A 27,254-nucleotide genomic window follows, 5' to 3' on the forward strand; every position below is an offset into this window, starting at 1 on the left:
AAGGCAAAAAAAACCCCTAAATAAAGCCACTTTTAACCCTGGATTCTCACACTGATTGGAGTTGTAGGCTGCTGTCAGCTTTAGACCATCAGATGTGGTTGGTTTCAGGAAAGGAAAAGCAAAAGCAAACACTTTTTCATAGAATCACAGAATCAAGAAGGTTGGAAAAGACCTCAGAGATCATCAAGTCCAACCTATGACCTAACCCCTGACGCCAGTGGCGTCCCCCAGGGAGCGGTGCTGGGCCCCATCCTCTTTAACATCTTCATTGATGATCTGGATGAGGGGGTTGAGTCAGGCATCAGCAAGTTTGCAGCTGACAGCAAGCTGGGGGCAGATGTTGGTCAGTTAGAGGGCAGAAGGGCTCTGCAGAGGGACCTCAACTGACTGGACAGATGGGCAGAGGCCAACAGGATGGCATTCAACAAGTCCCAGTGCCAGGGGCTGCACTTTGGCCACAGCAACCCCAGGCAGAGCTACAGGCTGGGGGCAGAGTGGCTGAGAGCTGCCAAACAGAGAGGGACCTGGGGGTGCTGATTGACAGCTGCCTGAACATGAGCCAGCAGTGTGCCCAGGGGGACAAGAGGGCCAAGGGCAGCCTGGCCTGCATTAGGAACAGTGTGGCCAGCAGGAGCAGGGAGGTCATTGTGCCCCTGTACTCTGCATTGGTTAGGTCACAGCTTGAGTCCTGTGTCCAGTTCTGGGCCCCTCAGTTTAAGAAGGACATTGAGAGACTTGAAGGTGTCCAGAGAAGGGCAACAAGGCTGGGGAGGGGTCTGGGGCACAGCCCTGTGAGGAGAGGCTGAGGGAGCTGGGATTGTTTAGCCTGGAGAAGAGAAGGATCAGAGGTGACCTCATTGCCCTCTACAACTACCTGAAAGGTGGTTGTAGCCAGGAAGGGGTTGGTCTCTTCTCTCTTGCAACCAGCACCAGAACAAGGGGACACAGTCTCAAGCTGTGCCAGGGGAGGTTTAGACTTGAGGTGAGGAGAAAGTTCTTCACCGAGCGAGTCGTTCATCATTGGAATGTGCTGCCCAGGGAGGTGGTGGAGTCCCCATCCCTGGAGGTGTTCCAGAGGGGATTGGATGTGGCACTTGGTGCCATGGTCTAGTTGTGAGGTCTGTTGGGACAGGTTGGACTCGATGATCCTTGGGGTCTCTTCCAACCTTAGTTATACTGTGAGACTGTGAGACTGTGAGACTGTGATACCTCCTAAACCATGGCTCCAAGAGCCACATCCAAGCCTTTCTTGAACACCTCCAGGGAAGGAGAATCCAACCATCTCGCTGGGCAGCTCATCCCAGTGGCCAATTCCTCTTGCTGGGAAGAACTTTCTCCTCCCCTCCAGCCTCAACCTCCCCTGGCACAGCTTGAGACTGTGTCCTCTTGTTCTGGTGCTGGGGGCCTGGCAGAAGAGACCAACCCCCAGCTGGCTCCAACCTCCCTGCAGGGAGTTGGAGAGAGCAATGAGGTCTCCCCTGAGCCTCCTCTTCTGCAGGCTCAGCTGGGGAGGAGCAGCTGCTGGAGCCGGGGGTGTTGAGCACGGAGCAGAGGAGGCTGAGGGAGACCTCCTGGCTCCCTGCAGCCCCCTGAGGGGAGGCTGGAGCGAGGTGGGGGCCAGCCCAGGCTGGGCTGGCAGTGCCTGTGTGAGGCAGGGCTGCTAAGCCAGGTGTGACTGGGCTGCAATTCTTTGCTTGCAGGTATTTATGAGCCGCCATTTCTTGCACTATTGTGGTGAGCCTACCCTGGATGTGAAGATTGCCTTTTGTCAGGTGTGTGTTCCTTACAGGTAAAACAAGGTACAGTATGCATTTGTACTTCCTTTCTTTTGCAGCTGCATCCCCACAGGGGCAGCACAGAATAGCAGTGAAAGGTTAGCAGCCCTGCTGGGAGGAGTTGATAAGCTGAGTGCAGACTGACCAAAGCAGAAGGCAGCATCCCCCTCCCCCCCCAAAACAACTTCCTTCCCTAAGTGCTTGGAAGTTCAGTTTCCAGTTTGGTCTTCATGGTTTTCATGTTGCTTCAGTAAAATGCCAGCTGATCTTCTGAGGGTTTCTTTCCCCTCCCCCCCCCCCCCCCAGGGAAATATCTTAGCTGAGCTTGCAGTCAGAAATAGAATCACTGAATGGGTTGGCTTGGAAGGGACCTCCAGGATCAGCCAGTTCCAACACCCCCTGCCATGGGCAGGGACACCTCCCACCAGCCCCAGCTTGCTCAAGGCCTCATCCAGCCTGGCCTTGAACACAGGGCATCACAGTATCACCAAGGATGGAAGAGACCTCAAAGATCATCAAGTCCAAGCCTCCAGGCAGGAGGCAGCCACAGCCTCCCTGGGCAGCCTGTGCCAGAGTCTCCCCAGCCTCACTGCCAACAATTTCGTCCTCATCTCCACTCTCAATCTCTCCTCTCCCAGCTCAAAGCCATTGTCCCCTGTCCACTCCCACTCCCAGCCCTTGCCCAGAGTCCCTCCCCAGCTCTCCTGGAGCCCTTCAGGTACTGGGAGGCTGCTCTGAGGTCTCCCTGGAGCTTCTCTTCTCCAGGCTGAACAGCCCCAGCTCTCCCAGCCTGGCCCCACAGGGGAGCTTCTGCAGCCTCTGATCATCTTCATGGCCTCTTTTAGACCCTCTCCAGCAGCTCCAGGTCCTTCCTGTGCTAGGGGCCCCTGAGTTGGAGGCAGTGCTGCAGGTGGGGGCTGAGCAGAGCAGAGCAGAGGGGCAGAATCCCCTCCCTGTGCTGCTGCTCTCCCTGCTCTGGCTGCAGCTCAGCACAGGGCTGGCTCTGGGCTGCCAGGGACCAGTGCTGGCTGCTGGGCACTTTGTCACCACCTGACCCCCCCAAGGCCTTCTCCTGCAGGCTGGATTTGTGTTTGGGATTGCTCCTTTTTCCTGGGAAGTCCAAACCATCTCAAACAAACTCTACTGACACTGCATGGTACAAAGAGAAGCTGGCAATCCCCTCTTGGGCATCCTGTGCACTTAACACCCTGCTCCAACCTTCCCTTCACTGCTGCTGGCAATCAGAGTCTCCTTTTATAGAACACAGAATTAACCAGGTTGGAAAAGACCTCAGAGATCAGCAAGTCCAACCTATCACCTAATCCCTAACACCTCCTGACAACAAAACCCTGGCTCCAAGTGCCACATCCAAGCCCTTCCTGAACCCCTCCAGGGATGGGGACTCCACCACCTCCCTGGGCAGCTCATCCCAGTGCCCAATCTCTCTGTCTGGGAAGAACTTTCTCCTTCCCTCCAGCCTGAACGTCCCCTGGCACAGCTTGAGACTGTGTCCTCTTGTTCTGCTGCTGGGGGCCTGGCAGAAGAGACCAACCCCCAGCTGGCTCCAACCTCCCTGCAGGGAGCTGCAGAGAGCAAGAAGGTCTCCCCTGAGCCTCCTCTTCTGCAGGCTAAGCAACCCCAGCTCCCTCAGCCTCTCCTCACAGGGCTGTGCCCCAGACCCCTCCCCAGCCTTGTGCCCCAGACCCCTCCCCAGCTTTGTTGCCCTTCTCTGGACACCTTCCAGCAGCTCAACCTCTTTCCTAGCCTCAGGAGCCCAGAGCTGGACACAGGACTCAAGCTGTGGCCTCAGCAGTGCTGAGCACAGGGCACAAGGACTTCCCTGCTCCTGCTGGCCACACTCTGCCTGACCCAGGCCAGGCTGCCCTTGGCCTTCTTGGTCCCCTGGGCACACTGCTGGCTCCTGTTCAGCTGCTCTCCCCCAGCACCCCCAGGTCCCTCTCTGCCTGGCTGCTCTCAGCCCCTCTGCCCCCAGCCTGTGGCACTGCCTGGGGTTGCTGTGGCCAAAGTGCAGCCCCTGGCACTTGGCTGTGTTCAATCTCCTGCCCTTGGCCTCTGCCCCTCTGCCCAGCCTGGCCAGGTCCCTCTGCAGAGCTCTGCTGCCCTCTCACAGCTCAGCTCCTGCCCCCAGCTTGCTGTCAGCTGCACATTCCCTGCTGATGGACTCCATCCCCTCCTCCAGATCATCAATGAAGATATTGATCAGGCTGGGGCCCAGCCCTGCTCCCTGGGGCACACCACTGGTGCCTGGCTGCCAGCTGGCTGTGGCACCATTCACCACCACTCTCTGGGCTCAGCCTCCAGCCAGTTCCTCACCCAGCTCAGAGCTGCTGTCCCAGCTAGGGGCTGCCAGCTTGGCCAGGAGTTTGCTGGGGGGGATGGAGGCAAAGGCCTTGCTGCACACCAGGCAGACTCCATCCACAGCCTGCCCCACATCCCCCAGGCAGTCCCCTGGGCATGGAAGGAGATCAGGTTGGAGAGACAGGACCTGCCCTGCCTGAATCCAAGAAGATTACTCTAATATCCAACCTAAACCTCTCCTGTTGCAACTTAGAAGCCATTTCCTCTTGTCATTGTTCTTAGGGAGCAGAGCCCAACCCCCACCTGGCTCCAGCCTCCCCTCAGGATGCTGCAGAGAGCACTGAGGTCTCCCCACTGCTTAAACACCCCCAGCTCCTTCAGCTGCTCCTCCCCAGGAGATTGAACACAGCCAGGTGCCAGGGGCTGCACTTTGGCCACAGCAACCCCAGGCAGTGCCACAGGCTGGGGGCAGAGGGGCTGAGAGCAGCCAGGCAGAGAGGGACCTGGGGGCGCTGGGGGAGAGCAGCTGAAGAGGAGCCAGCAGTGTGCCCAGGGGGCCAAGAAGGCCAAGGGCAGCCTGGCCTGGGTCAGGCAGAGTGTGGCCAGCAGGAGCAGGGAAGTCCTTGTGCCCTGTGCTCAGCACTGCTGAGGCCACAGCTTGAGTCCTGTGTCCAGCTCTGGGCTCCTGAGGGTAGGAAAGAGGTTGAGCTGCTGGAAGGTGTCCAGAGAAGGGCAACAAAGCTGGGGAGGGGTCTGGGGCACAAGGCTGGGGAGGGGTCTGGGGCACAGCCCTGTGAGGAGAGGCTGAGGGAGCTGGGGTTGCTTAGCCTGCAGAAGAGGAGGCTCAGGGGAGACCTTCTTGCTCTCTCCAGCTCCCTGCAGGGAGGTTGGAGCCAGCTGGGGGTTGGTCTCTTCTGCCAGGCCCCCAGCAGCAGAACAAGAGGACACAGTCTCAAGCTGTGCCAGGGGAGGTTTAGGCTGGAGGTGAGGAGAAAGTTCTTCCCAGCCTCTGGGATGTGCTACCCAGGGAGGTGGTGGTGTCCCCAGCCTTGGAGGTGTTCAGGAGGGGCTTGGCTGTGGCACTTGGTGCTATGGTTTAGCCATGAACTCTGTGGTGCCAGGTTGGACTTGATGATCTTTGGGGTCTCTTCCAACCTTGGTGATTCTGTGATTCTTTAATAAAGGTCTATCAATAGCTGAGGGCTGGGGGGTCAAGAGGGAGGGGACAGGCTGTGCTCAGTTGCACCCTGGCATATGACAAGGGGCAATGGATGGAAACTGCAGCTCAGGAGGTTCCAGCTCAGCATGAGGAGGAACTTCTTGACTGTGAGGGGCATGGAGCCCTGGAGCAGGCTGTCCAGAGAGGTTGTGGAGTCTCCTTCTCTGGAGCCTGTCAAGACCCATCTGGCTGTGTTCCTGTGTGCCCTGGGCTGGATTCTCTGCTCCTGCTCTGCCAGGGGGCTTGGGCTGGAAGCTCTCCAGGGGTCCCTTCCAACCCCTAAGATCCTGTGAGCCTCTGAAACCTCAGAAACTAAGTGCTCAGCAAGGTCACTTCCCTGTTGGTGGTGACCAGCTTTGACTGATGTCCTTTTAGACAGACAAAGGAATCTCCTCCCAATCTGCTTCCCATTGTTCCCAAAATTCAGCTTGGTTGTCCAGAGTCACACAACAGAGTTGACTGGGGGACGGGAGGGGGGGGAAGTATCTTGTGTAAATCAGAAGAGCAAGCAATGCACAGGCAGAGAGAGAGAGAAGTTTGGGGGTTGCTTCACCTCACAGATAGCACTTGGAAAAGCTTTGACTTCTGGTTTGCTCTCTGTGACCTCCTGAGAGGAGGTTGCAGTGAGGTGGGGGTTGGTCTCTTCACCAAGGCCAGGCTGGAGGTGGCTGTGAGCAAGCTGCTGTGGTGTGAGGTGTCCCTGCCCATGGCAGGGGGGTTGGGGCTGGCTGAGCCTTGAGCTCCCTTCCAACCCTGACCATTCTATGCTGCTCTGATCACCCAGTTCAACCCCCCTGGTGAAGCAGGGTCACACAGAGCAGCCTGCCCAGCATCTCAATGGCCAGGCAGGTTTGAAAGCCTCCACAGAAGGAGACTCCACAAGCTCTGTGGGCAGCCTGCTCCAGGGCTCCAACAGCCTCACCCCAGGCAGATCTTACCTGTGGCATCTGGCTGTGTACAGAGGAGCACTGGATTCCAGCCTGGAATTCTGGGGGCAGAATCAGCAGGAATGCACACAGCAGCAGCACAAGGCAGGAGCAAGAGCAAGCAGAGAGCAGGCAGTGGAGAGGAACTGTGCCACAAGGAGCAGCTGGGGAACTCAGCAGCTCGCTCTAATCAGTGGCTTTTTGTGGTGGCTTCCTGGGTGAAGGAGGGTTTGATGCACAGCCTTTGAGAGCATCTCTGGGAATTTGTGTGGAGCTGTGATGATGATGATGAGGAGGAGGAGCCTAAAATAGCAGGGATTTATAGTAGGAAATGAGGGCTGTTGGGCTGCTTCATCATTCTGCTGATGTCCCAGCGGCCCTGCTCGCTGTATTTTTAACCCTCCCTCCCCTTCCCCTTCCTTCTGCACACCAGGGATTTGGGAAACAAGTGGATGTGTCATACATTGCCAAACATTACAACATGAGCAAAAGCAAAGTGGACAACCAGTTCTACAGCGTGGAAGTAGGAGACTCGACCTTCACAGTCCTCAAGCGCTACCAGAACTTGAAACCCATCGGCTCTGGGGCTCAGGGAATCGTGTGGTAAGTCTCTTCTGCTTTGGGTTGTGGGGTTTGTTTGCTTTTGGGTGGGGTTTAAGCTGTTCCCAGAGTCCCAAAAGCCTGCCCCAGTGGGACAGATTTAGACTGCCTTCACTCTCCCTTTTTCCCCACCCCACCCCCCCAGAAGGGGAAAGGAAATTAGGCAGGAGGAGAAAAGAGTGGGGAAAATCAAGGAGCAATGAGGCCAAGACCTCTAGGGTCATTGAGGCCAAGACCTCTAGGATCATTGAGGCCAAGAACTCTAGGGTCACTGAGTCCAAGATCTCTAGGGTCATTGGGTCCAAGATCTCTAGGGTCATTGGGTCCAAGATCTCTAGGGTCATTGAGTCCGAGATCTCTAGGATCATTGAGTCCAAGATCTCTAGGGTCACTGCATCCAAGGCCTCTAGGATCATTGAGTCCAAGATCTCTAGGGTCATTGAGTCCAAGATCTCTAGGGTCACTGCATCCAAGGCCTCTAGGATCATTGAGTCCAAGATCTCTAGGATCATTGAGTCCAAGATCTCTAGGGTCACTGCATCCAAGGCCTCTAGGATCATTGAGTCCAAGATCTCTAGGGTCATTGGGTCCAAGATCTCTAGGGTCATTGAGTCCAAGATCTCTAGGGTCATTGAGGCCAAGACCTCTAGGATCATTGAGTCCAAGATCTCTAGGGTCACTGCATCCAAGGCCTCTAGGATCATTGAGTCCAAGATCTCTAGGGTCATTGGGTCCAAGACCTCTAGGATCATTGAGTCCAAGACCTCTAGGATCATTGAGTCCAAGGCCTCTAGGATCATTGAGTCCAAGACCTCTAGGGTCACTGAGTCCAAGATCTCTAGGGTCATTGAGTCCAAGACCTCTAGGGTCATTGAGGCCAAGACCTCTAGGGTCATTGAGGCCAAGATCTCTAGGGTCACTGAGTCCAAGACCTCTAGGATCATTGAGTCCAAGACCTCTAGGATCACTGAGTCCAAGATCTCTAGGCTCACTGAGTTCAAGATCTCTAGGATCACTGAGTCCAAGATCTCTAGGCTCACTGAGTTCAAGATCTCTAGGATCATTGAGTCCAAGACCTCTAGGATAGAATAGAATAGAATAGAATAGAATAGAATAGAATAGAATAGAATAGAATAGAATAGAATAGAATAGAATAGAATAGACCAGGTTGGAAGAGACCTTCAAGATCATCAAGTCCAACCTATCACCCAACACCACCTAATCAACTAAACCATGCAACCAAGCACCCTATCAATTCTCCTCCTGAGCACCTCCAGTGATGGTGACTCCACCATCTCCTCACTGAGTCCAAGACCTCTAGGATCATTGAGTCCAAGGCTTCTAGGATCATTGAGTCCAAGACTTCTAGGATCATTGAGTCCAAGACTTCTAGGATCATTGGGTCCAAGATCTCTAGGGTCACTGAGTCCAAGATCTCTAGGATCATTGGGTCCAAGATCTCTAGGGTCATTGAGTCCAAGATCTCTAGGATCATTGAGGCCAAGACCTCTAGGATCATTGAGGCCAAGACCTCTAGGGTCATTGAGTCCAAGACCTCTAGGGTCATTGAGTCCAAGATCTCTAGGGTCATTGAGTCCAAGACCTCTAGGATCATTGAGTCCAAGAACTCTAGGGTCACTGAGTCCAAGATCTCTAGGATCATTGAGTCCAAGATCTCTAGGGTCACTGCATCCAAGGCCTCTAGGATCATTGAGTCCAAGATCTCTAGGGTCATTGGGTCCAAGATCTCTAGGGTCATTGAGTCCAAGATCTCTAGGATCATTGAGGCCAAGACCTCTAGGGTCATTGAGGCCAAGACCTCTAGGATCATTGAGTCCAAGATCTCTAGGGTCATTGGGTCCAAGATCTCTAGGGTCATTGAGTCCAAGATCTCTAGGATCATTGAGTCCAAGAACTCTAGGGTCACTGAGTCCAAGATCTCTAGGGTCATTGGGTCCAAGACCTCTAGGATCATTGAGTCCAAGACCTCTAGGATCATTGAGTCCAAGATCTCTAGGGTCATTGGGTCCAAGATCTCTAGGGTCATTGAGTCCAAGATCTCTAGGATCATTGAGTCCAAGATCTCTAGGGTCACTGAGTCCAAGATCTCTAGGGTCATTGGGTCCAAGACCTCTAGGATCATTGAGTCCAAGACCTCTAGGATCATTGAGTCCAAGACCTCTAGGATCATTGAGTCCAAGATCTCTAGGGTCATTGGGTCCAAGACCTCTAGGATCATTGAGTCCAAGATCTCTAGGGTGACTGAGTCCAATATTTCTAGGATCATTGAGTCCAAGACCTCTAGGATAGAATGGAATGGAATGGAATGGAATGGAATGGAATGGAATGGAATGGAATGGAATAGAATAGAATAGAGTAGAATAGAATAGAATAGAATAGACCAGGTTGGAAGAGACCTTCAAGATCATCAAGTCCAACCTATCACCCAACACCACCTAATCAACTAAACCATACAACCAAGCACCCTATCAATTCTCCTCCTGAGCACCTCCAGTGATGGTGACTCCACCATCTCCTCACTGAGTCCAAGACCTCTAGGATCATTGAGTGCAAGGCTTCTAGGACACTGAGTCCAAGACTTCTAGGATCATTGAGTCCAAGATCTCTAGGATCATTGAGTCCAAGATCTCTAGGATCATTGAGTCCAAGATCTCTAGGGTCATTGGGTCCAAGATCTCTAGGGCCACTGAGTCCAAGATCTCTAGGATCATTGAGGCCAAGACCTCTAGGGTCATTGAGTCCAAGATCTCTAGGGTGACTGAGTTCAAGACCTCTAGGATCATTGAGTCCAAGATCTCTAGGGTGACTGAGTTCAAGACCTCTAGGATCATTGAGTCCAAGAACTCTAGGCTCTTTGAGTCCAATATCTCTAGGATCATTGAGTCCAAGACCTCTAGGATAGAATAGAATGGAATGGAATGGAATGGAATGGAATGGAATAGAATAGAATAGAATAGAATAGGAGTGAACCAGGTTGGAAGAGACCTTCAAGATCATCAAGTCCAACCTATCATCCAACACCACCTAATCAACTAAACCATGCAACCAAGCACCCTATCAAGTCTCCTCCTGAGCACCTCCAGTGATGGTGAATCCACCACCTCTTCATTGAGTCCAAGACCTCTAGGATCATTGAGTCCAAGATCTCTAGGGTCACCGAGTCCAAGATCTCTAGGGTCACCGAGTCCAAGATCTCTAGGGTCACCGAGTCCAAGGCCTCTAGGATCATTGAGTCCAATATCTCTAGGATCATTGAGTCCAAGACCTCTAGGGTCATTGAGTCCAATATCTCTAGGATCATTGAGTCCAATGCCTCTAGGATCATTGAGTCCAAGGCCTCTAGGATCATTGAGTCCAAGGCCTCTAGGGTCATTGAGTCCAAGGCCTCTAGGGTCACTGAGTCCAACCATGAACCCAACACCACTATGGCCACTAAACCATGTCCCCAAGTGCCATGGCCACACTTTTCTTGAACCCCTCCAGGGATGGGGACTCCACCACCTCCCTGGGCAGCCTGTTCCAATGCCTGGCCACTTGCTTTCACATGATTCTTTGGGCTTTCTCCTGTGGTGCTGCTCTTCAATGCATGTATTCAGTTAGCCATTGCTCACCATCTGATGAACATCTGGAGCAGCACATTCTGCTTTACTGTTCTAATGTGTCTGTGTCCTGACTATTCAGAAAGTCAGCCTGGGGAAGAGAAGGCTCCAGGGGGAGACCTCAGAGCAGACTTCCAGTGCCTGAAGGGCTCCAGGAGGGCTGGAGAGGGACTCTGGACAAGGGCTGGGAGTGCCAGGCTGAGGAACAATGGTTTTGAGCTGGGAGAGGAGAGACTGATCTCACTCTGCCCCTCTGCTCTGCTCAGCCCCCACCTGCAGCACTGCCTCCAGCACAAGAAGGACCTGGAGCTGCTGGAGTGGGTCCAGAGGAGGCCACCAAGATGATCACAGGGCTGGAGAACCTCCCCTGTGGGGCCAGGCTGGGAGAGTTGGGGCTGTTCAGCCTGGAGGAGAGAAGTCTTCAGGGAGACCTCAGAGCAACCTTCCAGTCTCTGAAGGGCTCCAGGAGAGCTGGAGAGGGACTTTGGACAAGGGCTGGGAGTGGGAATGGACAAGGGACAATGGCTTTGAGCTGGGAGAGGAGAGACTGAGAGTGGAGATGAGGAAGACATTGTTGAGAGTGAGCCTAGGGAGACTCTGGCACAGGTTGCCCAGGGAGGCTGTGGCTGAGCCCTCCTGGAGGTGTCCGAGGCCAGGTTGGATGAGACCTTGAGCAAGCTGGGGCTGGTGGGAGGTGTCCCTGCCCATGGCAGGGGGCTGGAGCTGGATGAGCTTTCAGGTCCCTTCCAACCCAACCCCATTCTCTGCTTCTCCCAGGTTTATTTGGCATCTGGATCAGCAGCAGGTGAACTTTAAGGTGCTGAGACAATGCCAGTGGGAAGAGCAAAGGTTGGGTTTGTCAGAACATGGAGTGAAGCTGGTCAGGTGGTGCTCTTAGAACTTGGATAGTCATTGCTCAGAGACTCTGGCTAGTAGTGCTCAGAGACAGTCTGCTTGGAGAAGGGGTGGGAGGAGGAGGCAATGTCTAGCAGTGCTCTTGCTTGATGACTCAGGGTGGATGTGGAGGAAGCTGCTGTTAGGATGCCAGGGAACAGCTGCCATATGCCAGACTAATGTGTCTGAAAGAGGAGAGGAGCTAATTGGCTTTCAGAACAAGCAGCCTCTGTTTCAGGGTTGCTTTGCTTCTTGCCACTCCTTCTACCTGCTGCTAGTACCTTCATGGTACCTGGGAAAGAAAGCAAAAACCATAGAAGCAGAGAATGATCAGGGCTAGAAGGGAGCTCCCAAAGCTCATCCAGTCCAACCCCCCTGCACTCAGCAGGGACATCCTCCACTAGATCAGAGCCCTGTCCAGCTCACCTTGAATATCTCCATGGATTGGGGCCCCATCCATCTCCCTGGGCAACCCATTCCAGTGTTCCAACCACCCTTAAGGTAAAGAACTTGTTCTCAACATCCAACCTAAATCAGCCATTCTCCAGCTCAAAGCCATTGCCCCTGCTCCTGTCCCTGCAAACAGTCTCTCTCCATCCTTCTTGTAGCTCCTTTCAGGTACTGGCAGGCTGCTGTTAGGTCTCCCTGGAGACTTCTCCTCTCCAGGCTGAACACCCATAGCTCCCTCAGCCTCTCCCCATAGCAGAGGTGCTCCAGCCCCTGAGCACCCCCTGAGAGGGGATTTACTAAATCTTTATCAATAGCTGAGGGCTGGGGGGCAAGAGGGAGGGGACAGGCTCTGCTCAGTGGCACCCTGGCTTAGGACAAGGGGCAATGGATATAAACTCCAGCACAGGAGGTCCCAGCTCAACATCAGGAGGAACTTCTTGGCTGGGAGGCTGCCAGAGGCCTGGAGCAGGCTGCCCAGAGAGGTTGTGGAGTCTCCTTCTGTGGAGCCTCTGCAGCCCTGGCTGGCTGTGTTCTGTGTGCCCTGGGCTGGATCCTCTGCTCCTGCTCTGCCAGGGGGTTAGACTGGAAGCTCTCCAGAGCTCCCTTCCAACCCCTAATAACCTGTGAGCCTGCAGCAGTGTGCCCAGGTGGCCAAGAAGGCCAAGGGCAGCCTGGCCTGGGTCAGGCAGAGTGTGGCCAGCAGGAGCAGGGAAGTCCTTGTGCCCTGTGCTCAGCACTGCTGAGGCCACAGCTTGAGTCCTGTGTCCAGTTCTGGGCTCCTCAGGTTAAGACAGATGTTGAGGTACTTGAAGGTGTCCAGAGAAGGGCAACAAGGCTGGGGAGGGGTCTGGGGCACAAGGCTGGGGAGGGGTCTGGGGCACAGCCCTGTGAGGAGAGGCTGAGGGAGCTGGGGTTGCTTAGCCTGCAGAAGAGGAGGCTCAGGGGAGACCTTCTTGCTCTCTGCAACTCCCTGCAGGGAGGTTGGAGCCAGCTGGGGGTTGGTCTCTTCTGCCAGGCCCCCAGCAGCAGAACAAGAGGACACAGTCTCAAGCTGTGCCAGGGGAGGTTTAGGCTTGGTCTTAGCAAGACGTTCTTCACAGGAAGAGTGATTGGCCACTGGGATGAGCTGCCCAGGGAGGTGGCGGAGTCCCCATCCCTGGAGGTGTTTAGGAAGAGCCTGGATGAGGCCCTTGGTGCCATGGTTGAGTTGCTCAGATGGTGCTGGGGGAGAGGTTGGACTGGATGCTCTCAAAGGTCTTTTCTAGCCTGGTTAATTCTCTTCTCCTCTCCTCTCCTCTCCTCTCCTCTCCTCTCCTCTCCTCTCCTCTCCTCTCCTCTCCTCTCCTCTCCTCTCCTCTCCTCTCCTCTCCTCTCCTCTCCTCTCTTCTCTTCTCTTCTCTTCTCCTCTCCTCTCCTCTCCTCTCCTCTCCTCTCCTCTCCTCTCCTCTCCTCTCCTCTCCTCTCCTCTCCTCTCCTCTCCTCTCCTCTCCTCTCCTCTCCTCTCCTCTCCTCTCCTCTCCTCTCCTCTCCTCTCCTCTCTTCTCTTCTCTTCTCTTCTCTTCTCTTCTCTTCTCTTCTCTTCTCTTCTCTTCTCTTCTCTTCTCTTCTCTTCTCTTCTCTTCTCTCTTCTCCTCTCCTCTCCTCTCCTCTCCTCTCCTCTCCTCTCCTCTCCTCTCCTCTCCTCTCTTCTCTTCTCTTCTCTTCTCTTCTCTTCTCTTCTCTTCTCTTCTCTTCTCTTCTCTTCTCTTCTCTTCTCTTCTCTTCTCTTCTCTTCTCTTCTCTTCTCTTCTCTTCTCTTCTCTTCTCTTCTCTTCTCTTCTCTTCTCTTCTCTTCTCTTCTCTTCTCAACAGTGGTAAAAGCCACAGGAGAGAGCAGCTGGTAGCTTTTAGGGATAACCTTTTTACCCTGCCCATTCTTTTTCTTCCCTTCCATGATTACCCCGTTGCAAATGAAGGCTTTGCTGCCAGGGCCTTCCCTAGGGCTGGGATAAATCTTCCTTTTAAACTCCATCAGTTGAGAAGTGCAGCAGGCAAAGGCTGTGAAGCTGACAGCTTTTGTTCTCTTTGTCAGGCAAGCCAGCAGGGCTGTCAAACCCTGGCTGTGAGGCAGCTAGGCAAGAGAGTAGCTGCTTTCTCTTACAGGTTGGGGGATCCAAACATGCCAGGTTTGCCACCTGGCTGAGGGGTTGGATGTGCTGGGTGCTCAGCTTCTGCCAGCTGCACAGACTCTGCTTGCTCTCTCTCTCTGTTTCCTGAGTCCTGTAACTGGCTCCAGGGCTTGCTCCCTGGAGCAAGGGCAGGGACTTGCTGGAGAGGGGGACAGCAAAGGGTTCCAAAGCTGCTGAGGGCACTGCAACACCTGTGGTGAGGAAAGGCTATCACAGAACCAATCAGCCAGGTTGGAAGAGGCCTCAGAGATCATCAATCCAACCTATCAGCCAGCCCTGTCTAATCACCAGACCATGGCACTAGAAGCCTCAGCCAGGCTTTTCTTGAACACCTCCAGAGACAGCAACCCCACCACCTCCCTGGGCAGCTCATCCCAATGGCCAATCACTCTTTCTGGGAAGAGCTTCTTGCTAAGACCATGCCTAAACCTCCCCTGGCACAGCTTGAGACTGTGTCCTCTTGTTCTGGTGCTGGGGGCCTGGGAGAAGAGACCAACCCCCAGCTGGCTCCAACCTCCCTGCAGGGAGTTGCAGAGAGCAAGAAGGTCTCCCCTGAGCCTCCTCTTCTGCAGGCTAAGCAACCCCAGCTCCCTCAGCCTCTCCTCACAGGGCTGTGCCCCAGACCCCTCCCCAGCCCTGTGCCCCAGACCCCTCCCCAGCCTTGTGCCCCAGCCCCCTCCCCAACTTTGTTGCCCTTCTCTGGACACCTTCCAGCAGCTCAACCTCTTTCCTACCCTCAGGAGCCCAGAACTGGACACAGGACTCAAGCTGTGGCCTCAGCAGTGCTGAGCACAGGGCACAAGGACTTCCCTGCTCCTGCTGGCCACACTCTGCCTGACCCAGGCCAGGCTGCCCTTGGCCTTCTTGGCCCCCTGGGCACACTGCTGGCTCATGTTTAGGCAGCTGTCAATCAGCACCCCCAGGTCCCTCTCTGCCTGGCTGCTCTCAGCCCCTCTGCCCCCAGCCTGTAGCTCTGCCTGGGGTTGCTGTGGCCAAAGTGCAGCCCCTGGCACTGGGACTTGTTGAATGCCATCCTGTTGGCCTCTGCCCATCTGCCCAGCCTGGCCAGGTCCCTCTGCAGAGCCCTTCTGCCCTCTAACAGCTCAGCTCCTGCCCCCAGCTTGCTGTCATCTACAAACTTACTAATGGTGGACTCAATCTTGTGTGTACAGAGAATGAGTTCTGCTCCAGGCTCTGCTGGGGCTGTTGAGGATGACCTCAACATTAGCACTCATGTGAAGGGTGCCTCTGAAAGCTGCCCCCTCTCTCTTTGGTGCTGGAGTCCTCAGCACTAAACCAAGCTTGGTTTAAGGAGGTCAGTGTCAGCTTTCCTCCCTCTTGCTGTGCTGGGGTGAAGGAAATGAGGCAAAATGCTAACACCAGTGGCAAAACTGCCTGGGGTAGAAGGATCAAGTCATGCAGCTATGAATAGCTGTGGTTCCTCCTGAACAGGGGCAGCTGCAGCCCTTCTGGAGCAAGGCCAAGAGGACTACAGTTTAGAATCACAGAATTGTTAGGGCTGGGAGAGGCCTCAAGGATCATCTGGTTCCAACCCCCCCCCTGCCAGGGTTTCTCCCTGTGGAGAGCAGGTGTAGTGGTAAGGAGCTTTTCAGAAGGATTGTCACAGAGTACTTTGGGCTGGAAAAGGTCTTGAAATCAAAGAATGATAGAATGGTTGGGGTTGGAAAAGACCTCCAAGATCACCCAGTCCAACCAGCAACCCAACCCCTCCATGGCCACCAAACCCTGGCCCCAGGTGCCATGGCCACAGCTTGCTGCAACCCCTCCAGCCATGGGGACTCCACCACCTCCCTGGGCAGCCTCTGCCAAGCCCTGACCACTCTGGCAGCAAAGAGATCCTTCCTCCTCTCCAACCTACCCCTCCCCTGGCACAATTTCAGGCCATCTCCCCTCCTCACCTGAGCCTAGGGAGCAGAGCCCAACCCCCACCTCAATGCAACCTCCTCTCAGGGAGCTGTAGAGAGCAAGGAGGTCTCCCTCAGCCTCCTCTGCTCCCCATGTTAAACCTCATACAATTCACCTCAGCCCATCCAACCACCCTGTCCTTCCTACCCTCAAGCAGCTCAACATTCCCCCCCAGTTCAGACCTTCCACTCCAACCATTCTCTAACTCTGCCAAGGCTGGGGCCAAACCATGGCCCTCAGCACCACATCTCTACCTCTTGGAACCACCCCCCCAGGGATGGGCATTCAGCCACCTCCCTGGGCAGCCTGTGCTAGTTGCACATCCAGAGATCACAGTCTCACAGTCTCACAGTCTCACAGTATCACTAAGGTTGGAAGAGACCCCAAGGATCGTCAAGTCCAAGCTGTCTCCACAGACCTCATGACTAGACCATGGCACCAAGTGCCACATCCAATCCCCTCCTGAACACCTCCAGGGATGGGGACTCCACCACCTCCCTGGGCAGCTCATCCCAATGACCAATGACTCTCTCAGTGAAGAACTTTCTCCTCCCCTCCAGCCTAAACCTCCCCTGGCACAGCTTGAGACTGTGTCCTCTTGTTCTGCTGCTGGGGGCCTGGGAGAAGAGCCCAACCCCCAGCTGGCTCCAACCTCCCTGCAGGGAGCTGCAGAGAGCAAGAAGGTCTCCCCTGAGCCTCCTCTTCTGCAGGCTAAGCAACCCCAGCTCCCTCAGCCTCTCCTCACAGGGCTGTGCCCCAGACCCCTCCCCAGCCTTGTGCCCCAGACCCCTCCCCAGCCTTGTTGCCCTTCTCTGGACACCTTCAAGTCTCTCAATGTCCTTCCTAAACTGAGGGGCCCAGAACTGGACACAGGACTCAAGCTGTGGCCTAACCAATGCAGAGTCCAGGGGCACAAGGACTTCCCTGCTCCTGCTGGCCACACTGTTCCTGATGCAGGCCAGGATGCCCTTGGCCCTCTTGTCCCCCTTGGCACACTGCTGGCTCATGTTCAGGCAGCTGTCAATCAGCACCCCCAGGTCCCTTTCTGCCTGGCTGCTCTCAGCCACTCTGCCCCCAGCCTGTGGCACTGCCTGGGGTTGCTGTGGCCAAAGTGCAGCCCCTGGCACTAGGACTTGTTGAATGCCATCCTGTTGGCCTCTGCCCATCTGTCCAGTCGGTCCAGGTCCCTCTGCAGAGCCCTTCTGCCCTCTACCTGACCAACATCTGCCCCCAGCTTGCTGTCAGCTGCACATTTGCTGCTAACTGACTCCATCCCCTCCTCCAGATCATCAATGAAGATGTTAAAGAGCACAGGGCCCAGCCCTGCTCCCTGGGGCACAGCACTGGTGCCTGGCTGCCAGCTGGCTGTGGCACCATTCACCACCACTCTCTGGGCTCAGCCTCCAGCCAGTTCCTCACCCAGCTCAGAGCTGCTGTCCCAGCCAGGGGCTGACAGCTTGGCCAGGAGCTTGCTGTGGGGGATGGTGTCAAAGGCCCTGCTGAAGTCCAGGTAGACCACATCCACAGCCTGCCCCACATCCACCAGGCACTCACCTGAGCATAGAAGGACCTCAGGTTGGTCAGGCAGGATCTGCCCTTCCTAAATCCATGCTGGCTGGACCTGAGCCCTTGGCCATCCTTCAGGTGCAGTTATTGCCCCCAGGATAATCTGCTCCATCACTTTCCCTGGCACTGAGCTCAGGCTGCCAGGCCTGGAGCTTCCAGGTTCCTCCATCCATCCCTTCTTGTGGATGGGGACCACCTTGGCCAGTTTCCAGTCATCTGGAACGTCTCCAGTGAGCCAGGACTGGAGGCAAATGATGGAGAGCAGCTTGGCAGCTCATCTGCCAGCTCTCTCAGCACCCTGGGATGGATCCCATCCGATCCCATGGACTTGTGAGTGTCCAAGTGGCTCAGCAGCTCCCCAACTAGAGATGTAGCAGAGGGTAAGAAACATGCTTAGTGTCCCTTGGCTGTCTACAACATGCAGTCAGGAGGCTTTCTAACTATAGAAGGCTGCATGCTGAGCTTGCTGCCAGTGTCCATTTCACAGCCTGCCCTGGGTTGCTGGTGCCTGGGATGCTGGTGCCTGGGATGCTGGTGCCTGGGAGCTTCCTTTCCTGTTTTGGGGGCTTCCATTGTGTCCTCTGAGAGCTAATAAAAGTACTACAACAGAGCAGTGGCTTGAGAAAGCATCTTGAAAAGGCTGTGTGTGCCCCATCCAGAGGAACCTGAGATCAAAGACTCTCAGAGATTGCTCTTTGCTTGAGTCTTTAGAGTCTCAGAACATCCTTTTGCCCCAGCCCTGAGCTGTAACTTCATTCAAGCAGTGAGCTGAAGCTTGTAAGAGCTGACCATCACCGTCTCCTATGGGCTCCCCTGAAGCACCAACCACCTTTTAAGGTGCCCAGAGCCCCCCTCAGAAAGCACCAAGGTAGATGTGCCTCTGTGTGCCAGGCCACTGCAGTGCCACCTGCTCCTCTTCAGCAGCAGCCAATGCCTGTTCCAGTCAGAGGCTCTCTCCAGTCCCTCTCTTCCCACAGCCAGGGAGGCATCAGAATTCCCACTCTGACAGCAGCCTTTCCTTCCTTCACATCCCTGCTGCAAGCCTCTTTAGGAACCACGGAATGGTCAGGGGTGGAAGGGAGCTCAAGGCTCAGCCAGCCCCAGCCCCCTGCCCTGGGCAGGGACACCTCACACCACAGCAGGTTGCTCACAGCCACCTCCAGCCTGGCTGCAAACACCTCCAGCCAGGAGGCTTCCACCACCTCCCTGGGCAGCCTGTGCCAGGCTCTCACCACCCTCCTGGCCAACAACTTCTTCCTCACAGCCAATCTCCAGCTCCCCACTTCTACTTCTGCTCCAGCCCCCCCACTCCTATCCCTCCCTCACCCCCTCCAAAGTCCCTCCCCAGCTTTCTTGGAGCCCCTTTCAGATACTGGAAGGCCACAACAGACAGTGTCTACTGAGATAGAAGCTTGGACATGAAACCAGGATGGTTTACTTTGCTTCTTGAGCTAGGTATGAAAAAAAGGATGCCTGATCCTTCAGGTGTGTGATAATAGAGCACTGATCTCACTCTGCCCCTCTGCTCTGCTCTGCTCTGCTCAGCCCCCACCTGCAGCACTGCCTCCAGCACAAGAAGGACCTGGAGCTGCTGGAGTGGGTCCAGAGGAGGCCATGGAGATGATCAGAGGGCTGCAGAAGCTCCCCTGTGGGGCCAGGCTGGGAGAGTTGGGGCTGTGCAGCCTGGAGGAGAGAAGGCTCCAGGCAGACCTCAGAGCAACCTTCCAGTACCTTAAGGGCTCCAGGAGAGCTGGGGAGGGACTCTGGACAAGGGCTGGGAGTGGGAAAGGACAAAGGACAATGGCTTTGAGCTGGGAGAGGAGAGACTGAGAGTGGAGATGAGGAAGGAATTGTTGGCAGTGAGGCTGGGGAGCCTCTGGCACAGGCTGCCCAGGGAGGCTGTGGCTGCCTCCTGCCTGGAGGTGTCCAAGGCCAGGCTGGATGAGGCCCTGAGCAAGCTGGGGCTGGTGGGAGGTGTCCCTGCCCGTGGCAGGGGGGTTGGCACTGCATGAGCTCTCAGGCCCCTTCCATCCCAAGCCCTTCTTTCAATCCCTGACTGATTACATCCTGAACTGGCACCCAGGCTGAGTGGTGAAAGAGGATCTGGGCTGGTGTGGCTCTGCCTAGAACTGAGTTTCATCTGCTTCCCTTTCTCTCCTGCCTTTTTCTTCTCCCTGCTGCAGTCATCAAAAGCTCTTTGCTAACGAGCTGTAATTACCTCCATCTCTTGGTAGCCAGGAATTTGCCTTGGCATCTGGCTTCCATTATTCATCTCTGCTAAAGAGCTTTGCTTCCAATGAGTTCCAGTTCAAAAAGGCAAGCTCTTTGTGGTTTCTTCACACTGGCTTCCAGTGTGCCAAGCTGGGCCATAAACACAATTCAGAGGCAGAGGCTTTCATTCACTGTGCTTTGGGTCTGTTCAGCTGTCAGCTGTGGTAGTAAACTGGGAGGGTTTTATTTTTGCTCCTGAGCTGGTGTGGCAATAGAATTATCACTTTAGTCCCAGCCCAGGGGGTGAATTGCAGCCTTTGGTACTCAAATGAGGGCCACTGGATGAATGGCAGAGCAAATTCTGAGCTGCTCAAGAGGTGCTGGGGGAGGGTGTGCAGAGAAAGGAGCAGCTTTAAGATGCAGATCCAGCCTCTGCCTGGAGCTGACTTTCAGGCTCAGCCTTCTCCTAGCACTTCCCAGGACCACACAGAACTGGAGATCTTGGAGCTGACTTCCAGGCTCAGCCTTTTCCTAGCAGTTCCCAGGACCACACAGAACTGGAGATCTTGGAGCTGACTTTCAGGCTCAGCCTTTTCCTAGCACTTCCCAGGACCACACAGAACTGGAGATCTTGGAGCTGACTTCCAGGCTCAGCCTTTCCCTAGCAGCTCCCAGGACCACACAGAACTGGAGATCTTGGAGCTGACTTTCAGGCTCAGCCTTTCCCTAGCAGCTCCCAGGACCACACAGAACTGGAGATCTTGGAGCTGACTTCCAGGCTCAGCCTTTCCCTAGCAGCTCCCAGGACCACACAGAACTGGAGATCTTGGAGCTGACTTCCAGGCTCAGCCTTTCCCTAGCAGCTCCCAGGACCACACAGAAGTGGAGATCTTGGAGCTGACTTTCAGGCTCAGCCTTTTCCTAGCAGTTCCCAGAACCACACAGAACTGGAGATCTTGGAGCTGACTTTCAGGCTCAGCTTTTTCCTAGCAGTTCCCAGAACCACACAGAAGTGGAGATCTTGGAGCTGACTTTCAGGCTCAGCCTTTCCCTAGCAGTTCCCAGAACCACACAGAAGTGGAGATCTTGGAGCTGACTTTCAGGCTCAGCCTTTCCCTAGCAGTTCCCAGGACCACACAGAATTATGGAGGCTGGAAGAGACCTCAGGGCTGTATGAGGAAGAGTGTGGCCAGCTGATCCAGGGAGGCTCTCCTCCCCCTCTGCTCTGCCCTGGTTAGACCTCACCTTGAGTGCTGCAATCAGTTTTGTGCTCAAGAAGGACAGTAAGAGAGATTGGCCACTGGGATGTGCTGCCCAGGGGGGTGGTGGAGTCCCCATCCCTGGAGGTGTTTAGGAAGAGCCTGGATGAGGCCTTTGGTGCCATGGTTGAGTTGATCAGATGGTGCTGGGGGAGAGGTTGGACTGGATGATCTCTAAGGTCTTTTCCAACCTGGTTAATTCTACAGTCTATAGTCTATATCTTGCCCTTGGCTGCTCTGCTTGGTTTAAACAAGGAGGAAGCTACAGGATGCTGCCAGTCTGCTGGCTCTCTACATGGAGCACCTTTGTAGCCTGACTGTGTGGAATAGAAGCAGGGAATCACTCAGCTTGGAGAACACCTCCCAGGTCAGGAATTCCAACCATCAACCAAACCTGGAAGACTGCATCCAGCTCCGGGCTGCCCAGCTCAGGAGGGACAGGGAGCTGCTGCAGAGAGGCCAAGGCAGGCTGCAAGGCTGCTGAAGGGACTGCAGCACTGCCTGGGGAGGAGAGGCTGAGAGCCCTGGGGGTGCTGAGTGTGGAGAGCAGAAGGCTGAGAGGGAGCTGAGCAATGGCTCTCAGGAGCTGAGGGCTGGGGGGCAGGAAGGGAGGCACAGGGACAGCCTCTGCTCACTGTGCCCTGGCACAGGCCAAGGGGCAAGGGATGGAAAGTGCAGCCCAGGAGCTTCCAGCTCAGCATCAGGAGCAACTTCTTGGCTGGGAGGCTGCCAGAGGCCTGGAGCAGGCTGCCCAGAGAGGTTGTGGAGTCTCCTTCTGTGGAGCCTCTGCAGCCCTGGCTGGCTGTGTTCTGTGTGCCCTGGGCTGGATCCTCTGCTCCTGCTCTGCCAGGGGGGTTGGACTAGATGGTGTCTTTGGGTCCCTTCCAACCCCTGACATCCTCTGAGCCTGTGGTCACCAAGTCCAGCCTGTGGCCCAACAGCACCACATGGACCAGACCATGCCCCTGAGTGCCACATCCTGGGACACAAGAGTTAATTCTCTGTGGAAGGAGGGGTTGAGAAGTAGAGGAGCATGCTGTCTGCTGCTGCTTTTGGCTTTCTGCTGCATCTGACCTTTGGATGGCTTCTTATTTTGCTTTTCCCCTCATTAGAAGCTGTCTTCTTTTTGCCCTAGCTCAGTGGGGAGGAAAAAAAGGCTACTGTAGGCTTGAGGCATCCAGTGAGACCCAGACAGGCCAGAGAGGTGGGAAGGGAGAACTGAAATCCAGCAAGGCAGAGGGTAGTGTCTGGCATCTGGGGCAGAGCAACCCCATGGAGCAGCAGAGGTTGGGGGCTGACCTGTTGGAGAGCAGCACAGAAGAGAGAGACCTGGAGTCCTGGTGGGCAGAAGGTTGACCATGGGGCAGCAGTCTGCCCTTGAAGGCCAAGGGCATCATTCAGATTGGCTGTGAGGAAGAAGTTGTTGGCCAGGAGGGTGGTGAGAGCCTGGCCCAGGCTGCCCAGGGAGGTGGTGGAAGCCTCCTGGCTGGAGGTGTTTGCAGCCAGGCTGGAGGTGGCTGTGAGCAACCTGCTGTGGTGTGAGGTGTCCCTGCCCATGGCAGGGGGCTGGGGCTGGCTGAGCCTTGAGCTCCCTTCCAGCCCTGCCAGCTCTGTGGTTCTATGATCCTGGGGTAGATTAGAAGGGCTGTGGTGAGCAGGTTGAGAGCGGTTCCACTTCTCCTCTTCTCTACCCTGCTGAGGTCACATCTGAAATATTGTGTCCAGTCCTGGGCCCCTCAGCTCCAGCAGGAGCTCAGGGAGATGCTTGAGAGAGTCCAGCCCAGAGGCACAGAGCTGCTGCAGCCAGGGGAACATCTCCCTGTGAGGCCAGGCTGAGGCAGCTGGGGCTGGGGGCTTGGAGCAGAGGAGCCTGAGGGTGACCTCCTTGCTGGGGATGAAGATGTGCAGGGCTGGAGCCAGGCTCTGCTCAGGGCTGGCCAAGGACAGCACCAGGGGCACTGGGGGCAAGCTGGAGCAGAGGAGGTGCCAGGGGAAGAGGAGGGAAAGCTTTGTCCCTGTGAGGCTGCTGGAGCCTGGAGCAGGCTGCCCAGAGAGGTTGTGGAGGCTGCTCTGGAGCCTTTCCAACCCCTCCTGGCTGTGCTCTGGGTGCCCTGCCCTGGGTGATGCTGCTCTGGCAGGGGGCTTGGGCTGGACTGGATGATCTCCAGATCTTCCAACCCCTAACATTCTGGGTCATTCTTCCAGATCCATAGCTGAGATCAATTCCAGCTCCCTGTGGAGCTGCTGGGCAGCACAGGATGAAACCCAAGGCCCTTTCCCTTTCCTCTGTGGCCAGGGAGGCCTGGAGTCCTCTGGTGACAGCAGCCTGGGCTGTGCTTTGGCTTGCCCTGCAGAAACAGCTGTGTTCATGGCAGCAGGAGCACAGCCCAGGCTGCAGCAAAGCACTGAGCAATGTTTTAGTCACCTCTTCCAGGGCTCTAAGCTCTTTAGCAGAGGGTTTCCCCTCCCACCGTTGGCTTTGCAGCCCCCCTTGCCTCTGCTCTCTGTGCCCCATCCCTCCCTGCCTCTCAGGCTGCTCCACAGCCCCTGCAGTGCTGGAGCAGATGCAGAGGCAAGCCCTGCCCTGCCAAGCCTTCTGAAAACAGCTCCCCACCAGGTCTGCAGGGTGCTGGCACTCAGCTCTGCACAGGCAGGGCCAGGCATGGCAGGGCTTGAGTGTAAGCTTGAGCCCACTGCCCTTGCTCCCTCACAGGGGCACAGCAACCCACCCCTGCTGCTCAGGGGAAGTGAGAGCACATCAGCCTCAGAGTACCATGGAATGGCTTAGGTTGGAAATCATCCACTCCAAGCCTCCTGCCATGGGCAGGGATGCTTCTCAACCAGCCCAGCTGGCTCAAGGCCTCATCCAGCCTGGCCTTCAGCACCTCTAGGGTCCTCATTGTCCAGGATTCCCATTTTCACCCCTGCTCCTCCCCAGCCTGGAGTGGTTCTTTTCCTCTGGGGGTTCCAGTGCATCCCCACAGCTCCCTAGCAAGGATCAAGTCATTCAGACTGCAGAAAGGAAATGTACTTCCAGAGGCTGTTTCCTGCCTGCAGTGAAGTTTCCTTCCTGAACCCTCTGCCTGCTAAGCCTTGCAGCCCATGCTTGGACTGGAAAGCTGGGAAGGAAGTGTTTGACACCAAAGAGCTTCCTGCAATAGGAGAGAAGCTCCTCAGGCATAAGCAGCTGAGGCTTGAGGGCAGAGTCTGCTGCTGCAGAAACTGCAGACCCACAGAGAGCCACAGAATGCATCAGGTTGGAAGACCCTCAGAGGTCATATTGTGCAACCCCAGCCCCCTGCAGTGGGCAGGGACATCTCCAGCTGGATCAGGCTGCTCAGAGCCCCAGCAAGTCAGACCTGGAATGTCTACAGAGATGGAGTCTCCACCATCTGCCTGGGCAGCCTGTGCCCAGCTTGCTCAGGGCCTCATCCAGCCTGGCCTTGAGCACCTCCAGGCAGGAGGCAGCCACAGCCTCCCTGGGCAGCCTGTGCCAGAGCTCCAAGCGCAATGCAGGTGGACTCTGCTCTCAGCTCCCACCAAGTGACTTTGAGTGACCTGGAATGGATTTGGGGAGCGGAACAGAGCTGCAGCCAAGCTCAGCACTCCCCTTGCACTCACTCAAAGGCATTGCCTGGTGTTCTGCCTGTGGGTTTCCCCTAGGAGGTCTGTGTTTTGCTCTAGCAGTGGGTTTGGGTGGCTGAGCTTCTGGCACTTACTTCTGCCAGGACAACTATCAGAGAATCATAGAATGGGTTGGATTGGAAGGGTCATCCAGTGCCACCCCCCTGCCATGGGCAGGGACACCTCACACCAGCCCCAGCTTGCTCAGAGCCTCATCCAGCCTGGCCTTCAACACCTCCAGGCAGGAGGCAGCCACAGCCTCCCTGGGCAGCCTGTGCCAGAGGCTCCCCAGCCTCACTCTCAACAGTTTCTTCCTCATCTCCACTCTCAGTCTCTCCTCTCCCAGCTCAAAGCCATTGTCCCTCACTATGACCACTCCAAGCCCTTGTCCAGAGTCCCTCTCCAGCTCTCCTGGAGCCCTTCAGGTACTGGCAGGCAGCTCTGAGGTCTGCCTGCAGGCTGCACAGCCCCAGCTCTCCCAGCCTGGCCCCACAGGGGAGGCTCTGCAGCCTCTGAGCATCTCTGTGGCCTCCTCTGGAGCCTCTCCACCAGCTCCAGGTCCTTGTCCTGGGGGCCCCAGAGCTGGAGGCAGTGCTGCAGGTGGGGGCTGAGCAGAGCAGAGCAGAGGGGCAGAATCCCCTCCCTGTGCTGCTCTCTCCCTGCTCTGGCTGCAGCTCAGCACTCAGCTGGCTCTGGGCTGCCAGGGACCACTGCAGGCTCCACATCCTGTAGCCCCCTTCAGCTACTGGAAGGCTGCTCTAAGGTCTCCCTGGAGCCTTTTCCTCTCCAGGCTGAACAACCCCACTTGAGCTACACTCCTCAACAGCTGGAGAGCAGCACACCCTGAACTCCGGAGCCCAGCTTGCTCAAGGCCACATCCAGCCTGGCCTTCAACACCTCCAGGGAGAGGGCAGCCACAGCCTCCCCTGGGCAAGCTGTGCCAGTGTCTCCCCACCACACTGTGCCATGAGGGCTGCAGGCTGTCCCCTCAGCTGCATAACCTCTGTGTCTGTGCTTGCTGCAGTGCTGCCTACGATGCCGTCCTGGACCGGAACGTGGCCATCAAGAAGCTCAGCAGACCCTTCCAGAACCAAACCCACGCCAAGAGAGCTTACAGGGAGCTGGTCCTGATGAAGTGTGTCAACCACAAGAACGTAAGTCTGCAGCAGGCAGCTGGAGAAAGTGGGGTTGGGAGGATGAGACTTGGTTTCTTGGGGCCTGGTGGCAGTTTTGGTTGGGGTTGTTCAGTCTGGAGAGGAGAAGGCACCCAGGAGGCTGCTGTTCACAGGATCCAGCAGGGTAAGGGTTGGAAGGGACTTCTGGAGGTCAAGCATAGCCAGCAGGGCCAGGGAGGGGGTTCTGCCCCTCTGCTCCACTCTGCTGAGCCCACAGCTGCAGCTCTGGGGCCAGCTCTGCAGCCTCTGTGCCAGGAAGGCTCTGGAGGGGCTGGAAGGTGTCCAGAGCAGGGCCAGGAGGAGGAGCAGAGGGCTGGAGCTGCTCTGAGCACAGCCTGAGAGAGTTGGGGTTGTGCAGGCTGCAGAGGAGAAGGCTCCCAGGAGACCTTCTGGTGGCCTCCCAGGAGCTGCAGGGGGCTGCAAGAGAGCTGGGGAGGGACTTTGGAGGGGGTGAGGGAGGGCTAGGAGTGGGGGGGCTGGAGCAGAAGTAGAAGTGGGGAGCTGGAGATTGGCTGTGAGGAAGAAGTTGTTGGCCAGGAGGGTGGTGAGAGCCTGGCCCAGGCTGCCCAGGGAGGTGGTGGCAGCCTCCTGGCTGGAGGTGTTTGCAGCCAGGCTGGAGGTGGCTGTGAGCAACCTGCTGTGGTGTGAGGTGTCCCTGCCCAGGGCAGGGGGCTGGGGCTGCCTGAGCCTTGAGCTCCCTTCCAACCCTGCCAGCTCTGTGATTCTAAACCACCCCACTGCAGAGATGAATTGGAGAGATGACTTCAATCCATTTTCTGTCTCTGTCTTCATAATTAGAAGTTTCATTGCTCTGTGACAAACCTCAATCAGCTTCTCAAGGCCTCACCAGAAGGGGAAGTGCCCCAAAATTATTCTAAATGCCTTTGTCAAAGTGAAGCCTTCACAGATTTAGGCTGGCTTAGAAGCCATCAAAATGCAAAGCAGTATCTGCCAAGGATTTCTGGCATTGTGTGGGATGTGGGATCAGGGATTTTGGCTTCCCCATTAGCAAATTGACTTAGAGGCTGATTTTCCCAGAGTTGTGTGGAAGCTGATGTGGAAGTCAGGTGCTGTGAAGCCTCAGCACATCTTGACATCCCTTCTAACCATGATGTTCTGGAGCCCCTGTGCCAGGAAGGCTCTGGAGGGGCTGGAAGGTGTCCAGAGCAGGGCCAGGAGGAGGAGCAGAGGGCTGGAGCTGCTCTGAGCACAGCCTGAGAGAGTTGGGGTTGTGCAGGCTGCAGAGGAGAAGGCTCCCAGGAGACCTTCTGGTGGCCTCCCAGGAGCTGCAGGGGGCTGCAAGAAAGCTGGGGAGGGGCTTTGGAGGGGGTGAGGGAGGGATAGGAGTGGGGGGGATGGAGCAGAGCTAGAAGTGGGGAGCTGGAGATTGGCTGTGAGGAAGAAGTTGTTGGCCAGGAGGGTGGTGAGAGCCTGGCTCAGGCTGCCCAGGGAGGTGGTGGCAGCCTCATCTTTAAGGTCACTTCCAACCCAAGCCCTCCTGGGATTAGTGACTACTACCTGC

The 27,254-nt window shown here is 56.0% G+C and overlaps 1 protein-coding gene across 6 annotated transcripts in view; it reads left to right on the forward strand.

Annotated features, from left to right (window-relative positions):
- LOC104309327 (mitogen-activated protein kinase 10) overlaps window positions 1–27,254 on the forward strand; it is a 119,864-nt gene that overhangs the window by 45,189 nt on the left and 47,421 nt on the right. For 4 of the 6 annotated variants that reach the window (XM_054172768.1, XM_054172769.1, XM_054172771.1 and 1 more), the window contains 3 exons: window positions 1,701–1,772; window positions 6,673–6,842; window positions 25,582–25,711. In XM_054172768.1, coding sequence (XP_054028743.1) covers window positions 1,701–1,772; window positions 6,673–6,842; window positions 25,582–25,711 — 372 coding nt within the window. Of the gene's footprint in view, window positions 1–1,700; window positions 1,800–6,672; window positions 6,843–25,581; window positions 25,712–27,254 lie in introns of all 6 variants that reach the window. The other 2 variants (XM_054172772.1, XM_054172773.1) reach the window with 2 other exon arrangements.

This window comes from Dryobates pubescens, chromosome 24 (assembly GCF_014839835.1).
Source record: "Dryobates pubescens isolate bDryPub1 chromosome 24, bDryPub1.pri, whole genome shotgun sequence".
NCBI lineage: Eukaryota > Metazoa > Chordata > Aves > Piciformes > Picidae > Dryobates > Dryobates pubescens.